At 55.0% G+C, this 13,141-nt stretch overlaps 2 protein-coding genes across 13 annotated transcripts in view; one reads left to right on the top strand and one right to left on the bottom strand.

Annotated features, from left to right (window-relative positions):
- SCAPER (S-phase cyclin A associated protein in the ER) overlaps positions 1–1,587 on the top strand; it is a 535,706-nt gene extending 534,119 nt beyond the window's left edge. For all 12 annotated transcript variants that reach the window (XM_074392618.1, XM_074392622.1, XM_074392621.1 and 9 more), the window contains one exon: positions 1,049–1,587. In XM_074392618.1, the coding sequence (XP_074248719.1) occupies positions 1,049–1,135 (87 nt within the window). In that variant the 3' untranslated portion in view covers positions 1,136–1,587. The remainder of the gene's footprint in view (positions 1–1,048) is intronic.
- A 5,951-nt stretch (positions 1,588–7,538) lies between these two features.
- ISL2 (ISL LIM homeobox 2) lies at positions 7,539–12,907 on the bottom strand. The gene is made up of 6 exons (XM_003942986.4): positions 12,787–12,907; positions 11,746–11,935; positions 11,203–11,465; positions 9,200–9,483; positions 8,455–8,622; positions 7,539–8,037 (listed from the first exon to the last, which is right to left on the bottom strand). The coding sequence occupies exons 1-6, from the start codon at positions 12,842–12,844 to the stop codon at positions 7,921–7,923; spliced, it is 1,080 nt and encodes a 359-aa protein (XP_003943035.1). The 5' UTR covers positions 12,845–12,907; the 3' UTR covers positions 7,539–7,920.
- Positions 12,908–13,141: the final 234 nt, after the last annotated feature.

The raw sequence follows: 13,141 nt of genomic DNA on the forward strand, positions 1-13,141 counted from the left end.
CCTTTCCCCATTTACAGTAGGCTGAACCCACAGAACAGCAAATGGGGACTTGGTCTCTCCTTTGCTCAGAAAGGGTCATCACTATGTTAATGACAGTTCATAATAGGCTTGCTTCTTTTTTTTTTTTAAATGATGATATTAAATGATGATGCCTCACTACGTTACCAGTTTGCACCTTGGATATTTGTTCCCCTTTTGCTTAGAGTAAGTCCCCGTAAAAATGTCTCAAGATATTTTGAGGTCACTGCCCAGGTACACCTTTAGGTATAAAAGCAGCTCTTGGTCATACCACATTCCTATTGCCCAGGAAGAATTTTGGTTTTCAAATACCTACTGCCCGTTTAGCTGCGAGTGTTTGCGTTACCCCACTCACTGGCCAGTGAAGCCCCTATTCATTCCTACTGCTTTGTTACACAGGCAGACTTGAACAATTCTAAAGACAAACTACATTTACCTTTTAAATAAATAGACTATTTCAAAAAACAAAGGTCATTTACATACAGATTTCCCCTTTCATAGCTAACTTAAGGACAGAATATGTGACTGTTTTTAGTTTGTTCACTATAATTTTTTTTTTTTTTTTTTGACAGGGTCTCACTATGGTGCCTGTCCTGGAGGGCAGTAGCTCTTCACAGGTGTGATCATAGCATACTACACCTTCTAACTCCTGGGCTCAAGCAATCCCCCCACTTCAAGCCTTCCAAATAGCAGAGAATACAGGCGTGCACCACTGTGCCTGCCGGGTTGCTAATTTTTTTCTTGTTGTGGAGTCCAAAAAATATCTTTTTTTGCAATATTTTATATAGGGGTTAATGTTTGAATGCGTTAGAAGCACAAACTGGATTCTGGTTAAAATATATGTCATATATACTACAGAGAGACTGATACACATAGATCAATCACCTTATTTACCTAAAATGTGTCATGGTTTATTTGAAGTGGATATCTCCATTTTATACTCAGATATCAAAATAAGTTTAATTTCTGAATCTTCAAAGAATTTAAGTCTCTTTTATTTACCTTTTCTCTCTCTTTTTTCCCCTCTCAGGGAATTGCCTTGGTTCCCAAGACTATCTTGAGCTGGCTAACAGATTTCCTCAGCAGGCCTGGGAAGAAGCTCGACAGTTTTTCTTGAAAAAAGAGAAAAAATAAATGTTTTGGTTGATTCTGTATTTGAGTACTCTTGTTAATATTTTAAATTGTTCAAACAAACATTCTAACTGTTCCTTAAGAACTCATTTCCACATGTTTATGCTCTCCCTACACTGTAGATATGGCATGTACTTTACACTATTTATAATGACTGTAGATACTTGAATGTTCTACTTGCTAATTTTGCAAGTTGAGTTTATTTCATTTATGCAGAATATCTTGGAGTTTGGTAACTTCCATCTTACAATAATATATACTTTGCATTTGTAATATGGGTGAAAGTAGACAAAATTAGCAAGTCTGTTTTGTTCTTGTAATAAAGTAACTTATTCTGATTTCATTGTTGCCTTTTCATGTTACGGAAATAAAATCTGAAAGAAAAATGTTAACTCCAGCTCTTGAAGTATCTTAAATAAAGACTTAAAGTTTGCCTGCTCCCTTTTTAAGGTCTACGGCAAAGATATTTACAACACTTTCACATTCTGAGTACATGATATGTTTGGGGGCGATTTGAAATCAACTTAAGGTTGGTCTGCCCCAACTCTCCCAGCAGGTGATCCTGAGACCCTCTCTGAGCATTGCCGAGCTGAAATTATTCTCCTAAGTAAAAATTAGTGATTAAACAGTTGTGTCCTAGTGAATCTCAGGTGCTTATGAAATGAAGCAAGGCTGAAGTACGAGGCGCACGGAAGGCCGCCACGGTGCTGAGTGCTTCCCACGCTCCTGTGCGCCCCGCGAGTGTCGGCCTGAAGATGTTGCCCTTTTCACGTCTTGATCTCGTTTCTCCACCTTAAGCCGATGGTCAGCGCTAAGCCTTTCACTGAGTGACATTAGTAATTTCTGTCAGATAATGATCAAACATTACCAAGAAAAAAGACACGGTTGGGGGAAAAAAGACCTCAAAATGTATTCCACTCAAGACTGCGGAGCGGGAATTTTCCGCAAGTTTTACGTTTTTCAAAAGCAAACTTACCCACCTAGTGTTCCCGACCCTTCTTTTTGGAGCCTCACAGAGCTGCCGGGTTACGTATTTGCTCTTTTTTTTTTTTTTTTTTTTTTTTTTTTTTACTTCTTTGCAAACCGAGAGAAATTAAAAGGTCTGATTTTAAAAAAAGAAGAAAAAGAACTCTCCTTCTAGGGCGCGGGACCCTGGCGTCTCCCCGGCTCCGCCCGGCCATGCCCCCACCCCGCGGGTCTCGGGCGCGGCGCTCCGGCCCGAGGGCGGGGACTGGCAGCTCCATGCCAGAGGGACCCGCTCCAGGGCCACCCTCCCACCTCGCGCGGCACCAAGGCGCGGGACCCAGGACGCCGGCCGCCGGCCGCGGGCGCTCAGAAACTCCCGGAGCCGCAGGGCCGAGGGGTGGCCCGTGGCGCCCCCAGCGCTCCTCCCGGGCGGGGCGGCGGAGGCAGGTGTCGGCCGCAGGCTCCTTCCGCACCCGGGACCCGAGTTCCCGAAGCCCGCCGGCCCCGCGCTCCCGGGGCGTGGACGCAGGATCCTTGCAGCTGAAAGGAACCATCAAGTATTTGTAAGATTTCCTGCAAGACGCTTCACAATAGAATATAGTTATCTGGTCGGAAATTTGCCCAAAGCCATAAATAATTAAGACAGCTGTGACTAACCTCCCGGAGACCATACCAGGATTCGCAATTAGACATTTAACTGAACCGTCTCGTTGCCCCTAGTCCCAGAGGGGAGGAGGCGTGAGAGGCAAAGCCGGGCCCCGCCCCGCCTCGGGCCCGCAGCGCCGCGACGCCTCCCCGCGCACGCGGTTCCAGCGGGTCTCGAGTTCGCTGCTTTCGGGCGCCCAGGCCCGGCCCGGGGGACTCAAGCTCCAGCTCCCCGGGCTTTCACGGCTTCTAACTCTCCGGAGCCCGCGGGAGCGCCACGCCAGGTGCAGCTCGGGGAGGCGGCGCGGCCGCAGGTGGTTTTCTCCCGACGCTGGGCGGCGGCGGCGAAAGGCCTCTGCTGGGCCCGGCCTGCGAAGCCGACGGCGCGACGGGGCGTGTTCGGAGTGAAAGCCGTCACTTCGCCCGCTCCACTGCCCAGCATCGAGAGTCAGGTAGGACAGGCCGCCCGAGGCCCGGGAGCGACGAGCCTTGAACGCTCGGCGGCGTTGCCCAGGCCAACCCCCCAGCGGCGGCCGCTCCCTTCCCGCGGAGCTGCGTGGAGCGCGCCGCCTCGTGCGCGCAACCCGACGTCGGAGCCGCAGCCTCGGGCCCCGCCGCTCTCCCGCCCTCTGGCCGCCGTTAGCAGCTAAGCTGAGGCCTCGAACCCTGAACCTGGCCCCGGGAGCCTCGGTCCGGACCGCGGCCTGCCTGAGTTATTTCTTCCAGGGCGATCTGCCACGCTCTGCAAAGTCTTGGGTCTCGATCATCTGTTTAGAAATTACTCCTGCTCACAATCCCCTAATCCTTCCACTTCCCACTTCCTCGTCCCTCCCTCCCTCCCCCCCTCCTCCCCCCCCCCACTCCCACTCCCACCCCGCTCGAACCTGGGGGTCTCCAGTCGGCTACACTCAAACCACGCTTTAACTTAAACACGCTCTTTCCCACCGCGGGTACCGGCCTTCCTGAGCTCCTGCCGACCCCTGCGCTCACTCCCGGACCCGCTCCCGCGCTGGCTCCGACCTTCTGGACCCGGAGGTACCGAGGCCGAGGGCTGGGCTCACCCTGCACCCCCGCCTCTCTGGCAGGACTGTTGCTGGAGCCCCCGATGTATACGATTATACATCGTATAAAGCACGATGTATAATGTGCTTTATACATCGGGCTGCTGCTCCCTACCCAGCTCTACCCCTGGATCCTAATGGAGTATCTCCTTGTGCCCTTTCCTGCTCTCATTGCTACTCTCAAGCTATTTCCATTCATCTGCATCTTCCATGCACAATCTCCATCAACAAGGTGCTAGTCCGTAATTGGCCACACAGTCCTCATAACTGCACTGAATCCCAGGATTTTCAAGAAAGTTTACTTTTACATCAATCAGACCCAGATTTAAAAGCCTCTAATCTCTCCCGCATCAGCTTAATAAACTCTGAATTTCCTGCTTTTATCACCACTCCACTGGGAACTTGCCTGCAAACAGTTATTCATCCATTGTTTCTCTCTCCAGCATGCTGCTATCCAGCTAATTCTCTTGGCCTCTTTGGTGAACACCCACGAGAAGGCACGACGAACTAAATGTGTGGCCATCTACGTCCTCCCTGGGGCAGAACCTCAAATTTTCTAGAGAACAGCCTTAGACAATGTCCATTTAAACTCTGTATTTGCAGCTCTGACGAAACTGAGCTTTGTTATTCCATATTCAAAACAGAAAGCCTGATTTCTGTTCCACAATCCATTAAATATTAAAGTTTGTTGGAAATACTGCCGCAGGGACTGAATCTCCCAGAATTATGCAGTTTTTAAATATGTATTAAATTTGTGTAAAAATGCATAGCCATCAACTTTCCATCTCTGGGAATCCCTTTCCTGCCTCAATTGCATAGAGTTCTCCAAATTAATAGTTAAATCTTCTGAGAAAATCGTATTCTAAAGTCAATCTAGCTACATAACTCCCTCTTTCCACCCATGGCCTCTTTTGCTCAATTTTTACTACACAACTGGGATCTCACGTTGAAAGTTCAGTAAGCATAAAATACAACACTTGTAATTGTTACAGGTAATTTAATTTACGGGGGAAATCCCTGCTGTATTACAGAAGATGTTTAAAGATGACCTGGGAACCAGTAAAACTGATATTTATTAATGTAACTAACCAAGCGTGGATGTAACACCTCACTAGGGGCCACTGTAATAAGGCTTCAGAGTTAAACCCTTTCCCTGGAAACCCACATAGAAAGTGACGCACCCCTTTGGGTGGGTGGCAACTATGGGAGAGAAAAGCTTGTAATGTTTTATACAGTGATACAAAGAGATGCAGGAATCCTAACACATAATACCACTTTTTTTTTTTTTTTTTTTTTTTTTTTTTTTTTTTTGAGACGGAGTTTCGCTCTTGTTACCCAGGCTGGAGTGCAATGGCGCGATCTCGGCTCACCGCAACCTCCGCCTCCTGGGTTCAGGCAATTCTCCTGCCTCAGCCTCCTGAGTAGCTGGGATTACAGGCATGCGCCACCATGCCCAGCTAATTTTTTGATAATACCACTTTTATCTGGGTAACCTCCCAATATTCAAAAAAGGCAGACATACTCATATAAATTTCAAAAAGAGGAATTTCATTTTGGATGTATGGATGATAAGGAAAGAGATGTTAAGAGACAACTAACGCAGACAGTTCCATTCACAGCATGAAAACACTGCAATCTGTCAAAAGCAAAAATTCAGAGAGAATTAACTGTTAATGAAATTCTTTATTCAATAACCTGTTATTTCCTTTTTACTTAAAAGAAGAAAACTCAAATATTCTGGATAAATCACAAGTTTTTGAAAGTAAGATTTATTGGAAGTTTTAGCCCCCTATCCAACGGCCAGCCAGAAGGTAAAAGGAGAAATCTGTATTTCTGTTTGGGGAGGAATGGTCTAAGTTAAAGGAAGGAAGCCTCACAGAACCCAGACCTGATTATTAAAGCCATTTCTGGGCACTTGAGCGGTAAAGCTGGTCCTCATTAACCCTGCCTATCTCTTCCCTTATCTCTAAGTTTGCAGCACCATTTCCTAAATCCCAAAGAAAGGGAATGTTCCCTTTAATATTTGTGCTAGCATCACCTTGACTTTCAGGAAGTAAAATATAAATGCGGCTCCATTTTTCCACCTCCTCCCTTTTTTTTTTTCCCCAGTAATTGCCAGCAAGGCTTCCATCATCTGGAAGGGGGCGAGGGGAGTGTGAAGGAATTCTGCCAAAAGCTCTGCTGAAAAACCCACAGTGGCCTCTGGCCATCCAAGCAGTCATGGCTAACAGAAGGCATCTATTTCTCTAAAGACTCCAGGGCCCCCAGACACGTTTCTCTTACCAGCCTCTACCTAAGCTAAGATGGCAACTATCCCCTACCCAGTGAGGGCGTTGCCCACTTTCAAAACAAACCTTGAAGAAAGGAGGATACACTTGTGGGTCGCTTAACTCGAGGGACAAGGAACCGGCAAGTCACTGCCAGAGGTTCTTATACCAGCGGGGGACTAACTGGTAGTCGGGAAGCTCCGAGTCCACCAAGCGAAGGCTGGTCTAGGAAAAACAACTGTCCCAGGCTGCCAAAGGGTTAAATATTTGTAAAGAGTAAAACCTGAGCCTCCACGGGTTTTTTCTTTCTTTCTTTCTTGGTTTTTTGTTTTTGTGGGTGCGCGCGCTTGCCCGGGGCCCTACTGGAGATTCAGTGTCTCTCGGTTACTTCCTGCGATCACTAAAGCCAGTTTTCAAGAAAACAAGTCGCAGGGTTTGAAATGTCACACCAGGTGACCTGGGCACGGCGTACCCAGGGGCCATTCCCAGCCCCCTCCCACCCGGGCCACCCCCCGGCCCCTCCACTTCGGTCGGGAAAGAAAATAAACCAAGGACACGCCAGACTGGTTCTGGGTGGACTTATTTTCCCGGCAGCCGCGCTCCTAGCGGGGCCCGCCGCGGCCCCTCGGTGTATCGCTTGCAGGTGATGCCAAACGCAGATAAGCAGCCGCCGCGCGGCCCCCGCCTCCGTCTAGACTGGGGAACTAATAAACGCCGCGGATTGATCACGTCGCGCATCCACTCCGGGGACCCCGCGGAGGGCGGCCCGTCACGGCCGCCGGGGCTGGCTGGGGTCGGCCTCGCCGCTGGGCCGCAGGGTCGGGGCAGCGCGCGGGCTTCGCGCCTCACCGCGGGCCGGGACGGAGGCCGGGGGCGCGCCCTCTCCCGCAGGACCCTAAGCCGCAGCCCGCAGCTCGGCCGCCACGGAGCCCGCGGGCTTCCCGCCGAAACGCGTCCCGCCCCCGCCCGCCGGCCTCGGCGCCCACGTGCCACGGGGTCGTCCGGGGGGCGCGCCGGCCTCAGCGCGCACGCGCCCGGCTCCGCCCCTCGGCCGCGCCCAATCCCCGCCGGGCCCGCCCCGCCCGCAGCACGCGGAGCCCACGAGGCCCACGTGGAGCCGCGGCCGCCGACGCCAGCGGGACCCGGGACCTGCCTCCTGCGGCCCTGCCGCCGCGCCAACAGCACACGGGAGCGGCGTCGCACCGGGGTATGATTTTTTTTTATTAAGATCAAAATGCGAGTCCCACCGTGAACTGGCTGTTCTCACAATAAATAACAATAACTTACGTTTGTTCGGCAAAGGCTCACACACTCGGTCCTCCGTCGAATAACTTAAACGCTTTCAAGGCAACGCTGCTTTCTACTGTTTCCCAGCAATCATGCGCTTTGGGGGTTTGAGTGTCTGTTCCTCTGCGTTATCGCCTTCCTTTTCCCGCTACAGGCCGGGAGAAGCCGCCCTGGAGCAGGGAGCGGGGGCGGGGCGGGGGGCGGCGAGGGCGAGCTCGGGGCGGCGGAGGTGGGGACACAGGTGGGGCGTGGAGAGACAGAGCGGCGGCCACGCGGAGAGGGGAGGACAGAGCTAGCCCTAGTAAGTCCCAAATTCTGGTTTTGAAAAAATGAGAGTCCTCGGAGCAGGGGTCTGCAGTCTGGTGAAAGCAGGTTGCATCCTGGCGCCTTGGGCTGTCCAGACCGTGTCTCTCGGTCCTCTCTCTTAAATAACAATAGAATAATTACGAAGGCGAGAGAGCTTGCGGAGCTGGAATGGCCTGAGCATGGGTGAGTCTCATGCAGGGAGCATGCGAGGTCCGCGGGCTGGCAGGGAGGGGTCCCCCTCACGTCTCCACGGGACTCGGCACCATACTGTTGGGGGTGTCCGGGAGCTGCGAGGACAGGGAGGTCACGTCGCTGCCGGAGGAGTTGCCTAGGGAGCCGGACTCGGAGAAGGAGACCTGGGGCGGCGGAGACACCGGGAAGAGGCAGGTGAAGAGGCACCCGAGCTGGTGCTCCAGGGCCGCGTGCTCCGAGTCGGGGAGTGTCCCCTGGGGACCGGCCGCCGGCTGAGAGCAAGCCCTGCGGAAAAGGAGGCCAGGTCCCCAGGCGCACGCAGCGGGGATTAGGGCGGGGGAGGGGGTTGGTTAATCCTGCGACCTCTCTTGTGCACACTTTAATCCAGGGAGACCTGGTTTAGGGCGCGTAATGGACCGTTGTGAGGTTTCAGGACCCGCCACTGTTCCCCCTCCCCCACTGCCTAGGGCTGTTCCCAGCCCCTCAGCCCAAGGCCACCCCCTCCCCTTTCGGCCAGGCTAAGTGGCTAAATCCCCAACCCACGGAGTCCCGAGGTCGGGGTGGGTAGGGCAGGGCCTCACCAGCTGCTGGAAGGCAGGTTGGTCCAGGTCGCTCTGGAGGGCGAACTCGCTGAGCGCCTTCCACGGTGGCTGGTACGTCTGCACCTCCACAGCGCTGCCCTGCACGGCATTCTCGTGGCGGATGGGGCTGCCCGCTACCAGGGGCGTCCCGGTTAGTCCCTGAAGGCTCTGTGGGGCAAGCAGAAGGTGGCGGGCGCTCGAGTTAGGTCTGGCCTTTTCTGCCATCTTTGAGGAGCTCCAGGCCTTGGGGAGTGACTGTGGTCTGCATCGCTCTGCGGGAAGGCGCACACTCGACCGCATCGGAGGAGCCCTCTTTCGCCACCGGGGATCTGCTGGGGCCGCAAACTTGCCACCATAGGTTATTCTCCGTGCTGGGGGCCAACCACCCGGTGAGGAAAGGGAAGGCCTGCACGCCCACCTTTCTCCAGCTGCCGACAGAGGGACAGAACCCAGCAGCCGGACTGGCGGGCGCTGCCCACAGCCTCGCTGCCTCGGGCTCCGCGCAGCGCCCGGGACCCACAACCCGTGGCTGCCGCTGGGACAAGGAGAAACCCGGATCCCAGACAAAATAGTCAGGAAGCCTCAAACCCAAGGGAAGCCTTGCTCTGAAGGCACAGACATACGCCATCCGGAGTGCCCAATTCTCCCTGGATCTCCCGGGGCTCATGCAGAGAAGGGCACGCAGATACCAAGGCAGAAGTGCAGGCCCCACCCAACTCGCGCCTCCGGCCCCGCTGCCACTCACCGTCTTGTCGCTGTGCTGCTGCTGCTGCAGCTGCTTCATGAGAATGGATTTCTTCTTGTCTTTGCAGCGCTTATTCTGGAACCAGACGCGGATGACCCGCGGGCTCAGGCCGGTCATCTCCACCAGCTGCTCCTTCATGAGAGCATCGGGCCGCGGGTTGGCTGCGTAGCAGGTCCGCAGTGTGTGCAGCTGCTTCTCGTTGAGCACAGTCCGCACGCGGGTCGTCTTCTCTGTCTGCTTGTGAACGTGCGGGCGCAACGCGGGCTGCCGGCCCGACCCAGGGTCTGCCAGGACAGGGTGGGGCCAGAGGTGAGCGAGGGGCCGCCACCCACCCGCCCCGCGCCCAACCTCCGGCGGCCGAGCGCCCCGGGGCCCGACTTCGTTTCAGTTTTATTCTGTTTATTTCGTTTGATTGCTCGTCTTCCTCTCCATCTGTTCGCCTTATGCGGAGAGCTGTGCATTTTCGTTCTTTCTCTCGCTCCCGGGCCGGGCTGCCCCGCAGCGATCTCTCCCGAGCTCCAGCAGGGCGCTGGAGCTCTAGACAGGCCGCTGCGGGGAGGGAGTGGCCGCTTGGGGATCTGCCTTGTATCGAGCGAAGCCCTCTGGAAGAAGTCAGAGTTTCAGAGGAAAAGGAAAGAGGCTCGCCTGGGCCTCTGGAGAGGGAAAGGGACCGACCTGGACTGGGGGCGCGCCGCTGTTCCGGCGACTGGGTGGGGGTGCGCATATCCCGAGGCCTACAAGGGCCCTTCCCCTCCTTCAGACCCCATTTGGACAGAGCCGGGCCACTTATGTCAAATACTCGTCCAGGGGTATGGACAGGCCTCCAGGGCCTGCAGCACTTCCTTCTTGCCCGCCTTTGGGCCTCGGCCCTGAGTCTCTTTCCCCAAGGCTCCGGGTTCCCCAGCCCAGTGGCTTCCCACCCACTAAGCTGGTGATCGGCCGCCGGTACTCTCCTCGCTTGGCCCCGGCTTCTGTCCATCCCTGGGAAACAGTGACTGATTCCAGAGCCTGCAGGCTGAAACCCGAAACAAACAAAGACGAGCCTCTCCGAGATCCCAGACGGAGGTGCACTCAGTACCCGCTTCCTGCCATTTCACATCTCCGTCTGAACCTGATCTACACACCATGGATCTATGCTGCTACCATTTCGGTTTATGTTCCCCGCTACACATTTCTAGGTCTGGACAAATATTTACAAATAGTCCATTCAGCCCAATTTCCTCTTTCTATAGGGGGGAAGTGGAGATACAGAGAGGGAAGGAGTGGGGCAAGGCCACAAAGCACCCAGAGGCCCAGCCTGGTCTGCGGATGTGTGCTGCAGGCCGATGGCTACCTGGGGGAAACTGTCCTGCCTGGGGCGGAGGCACCGCTGTTTCTGTTCAGCCCTACTTGCCGGTGACACACTCAGACCCCATCTCTGGGCAGCTGCTGATCAGGACCCAGACTATTCCAACGCATATCCACTATGCGTTGATAGTCTGCCTCCCCCAGAAGAACCCGGCTAAATTGTTCATCAAACTGGGCCTCAAAACAAGACGGCAAACACCCCTCTTTGTTGGGTTCTTGGCTCCTGGCTGACCCAAGCCCTTGCTCAGCTTTCAGTTGGGAGCTGTGTTAATTACACACACACTCCTAGGCAAACGTCCATCCCCTCTGACAATAACACTTCTCCAAGAAATTCCTAATACAAGCCCCAAGATGGACACCACTTAAGATTCCCTGTTGTCATCCACTCTCCTGCTGCTAGCACTGTGCCCCGCATGTTCTTGGTCATGGAGAACACGATTCTGCACAATTCCCCATGCTCACACACAGGTACGCAAGCAGTTTCTCCCGGACACACGTGCACACACAGCCTTGATGCCAGCACACAGTTCCGCATTGATACAGAAAAACATCCCGGCAGACACCACCACACACAAGTGACATCTCGTTGGGGACACAAGCACGCGCCTACACACACGCAAGCACACACGCCCCGGCACAGGCCCCGGCGCGCTTACCTGGCAGATGCAGGCCGCGAGCGCCGGGGAGAGGGCCGGGGCTGCGCGGGCTGCCGGCCGCTGCGCGCTCGAGCAGGAGGCCGTGGTCGGCGCGGCAGAGCAGCTCGTGCTCCCTCAGCGAGAACTCGTCCCCAGGCAGCAGCTGGCGGCTGCACACGGAGCAGCGGAAGCACTCGATGTGGTACACGCTGTCCCGCGCCCGCATCACCAGGTCGCTGCTGCTGAAGCCCACCTGGCACTTGGCGCACTTGATGCCGAACAGCCTGCGGGCCCAAGGCGCGGCGGTGTCGGCGCGGGGCCTCCGGCCGCCCGGGTCTCCCCAGCTGCTACCGGCTCCGGGGCGCGCCCAGGACACCTTGTGGCCCACCAGGAGGCTGCGGTGACCCGCCTGCGGGCACTCCCGGGCCCGGGGGCGCTCTGCAGCACGCGTGCGGGATGCGGCTGGCCTTCTCCCCGGGCAGAGCCGGGTCGCGCGGGCAAGCAGCCAGCCCCGGCCCCGGCCCCGGCGCGCGGTGCTCCCGCCCGCGTTCCCGCCGGCCTCACCTGACATAGTCCCGCTTGCAGTAGGTCTTCCCGTCTCTCACGAAGCACGTGCACGTCTCATCCAGGTACTGGCTGCACTCGGCGCACTTGAGGCAGGCGGCGTGCCACTCGAGGTCCGGCGACACCCGCAGGATGAACGGGTCGTGGATCTGACTCCCGCAGCCCACGCACGTGGCAGTCCCGGGCTTCTCTGCAGCGAAAGGGCGCGGGGCCGTGTCAGGCCTGACTGCACAGACCCCGCGGCCGGCCTCGGCCCCTGCAGCCGCAACCCAACCCGCTCGTTCTCTTGTTCTCTTTCAAGACTTGCGACCATGAGGAAAGGTGATGAGCTTTCTAAAAGTCCAGACCATGGGAAACGAAACACCAGTATCTTCTGGATCGCTGAAGGCTTCTTCTGTCCCCCACCCCCAAATATGTCGCTGTTACATTCACTAATCACAGTCGTTTTATCGACGTGTCTTGAAACTAAACCCTAACACGAAACTAAAAAGAGAGCGAACACACAGTTAGGCACTGCGGACGCCTGGACATCAACACCTAACGGTGCTGTCCCGGCATTTCCGCTCACACACTCCCACTCACAGCGGCTGCCTCCTATCCCAACACAGACACACAGGCTTTCAGCAGCCCCCGCTCAGCCTCTCGGACAGTTCTTCGTTTAAATACCCCAGAGCAAGTGAGAGAGAGCTTCCTAGCTTTGAAAAACAGAAAGGCAAACAACTAAAAAAATAAAAATAAAAATCCCCACATCCCTAAATCAAACCTAATTGCCTTTGCGCAAAACAGAAGCAGATTTCGCAGCCCGAAGTCATCCTAGCCGGCTTGAGAAATAGTGTTTACTTATAAAATAAAACAACAGGATTCCCAAAGATAAGCAATCTTGTAACATGCATTCGTTTTTTCTCTTCTAAACTATCCTGACAAATAGAAGCCACTTGTAGAATCCACTAAACATTTTTCTGCATTAGAAATTTTGCATATTAAGCACACACACACCCCCACCCACCCCCCCCCCCCACACACACACACAGAAAGACTTACTCTTGGAATGATCACCCATAGCACCCAGAAAAGGATAATGAAAAATAATATCCACCATGCAGAAAAAGAGATGTGCGCAAAGCGTGCGGCCAGGGGCAGAAGGACGAGGGTCGCGCGCTGGGCCTCGGCTCTTTGCTAACTAACTCCTCCTGCCCCGCGGAGTTGAAGGAGCGATTCCGCACCGGCCCGCACGCAGCATGACGTCAACACGCATTCGCCCCGGGCCGGAGCTGGGGGCGGGACCTGCGGCGTCACGAAGCTTCCCCTGAACTGCCGGGGATGCGGGGGAGGCGATGGGGACCCGGGGGACGGTGGGCGGGGTGGGTTTGGGTGGGAGGCTGGGGGCGGAGGGAGA

This window comes from Saimiri boliviensis, chromosome 2 (genome assembly GCF_048565385.1).
Source record: "Saimiri boliviensis isolate mSaiBol1 chromosome 2, mSaiBol1.pri, whole genome shotgun sequence".
In the NCBI taxonomy this organism is placed as follows: domain Eukaryota; kingdom Metazoa; phylum Chordata; class Mammalia; order Primates; family Cebidae; genus Saimiri; species Saimiri boliviensis.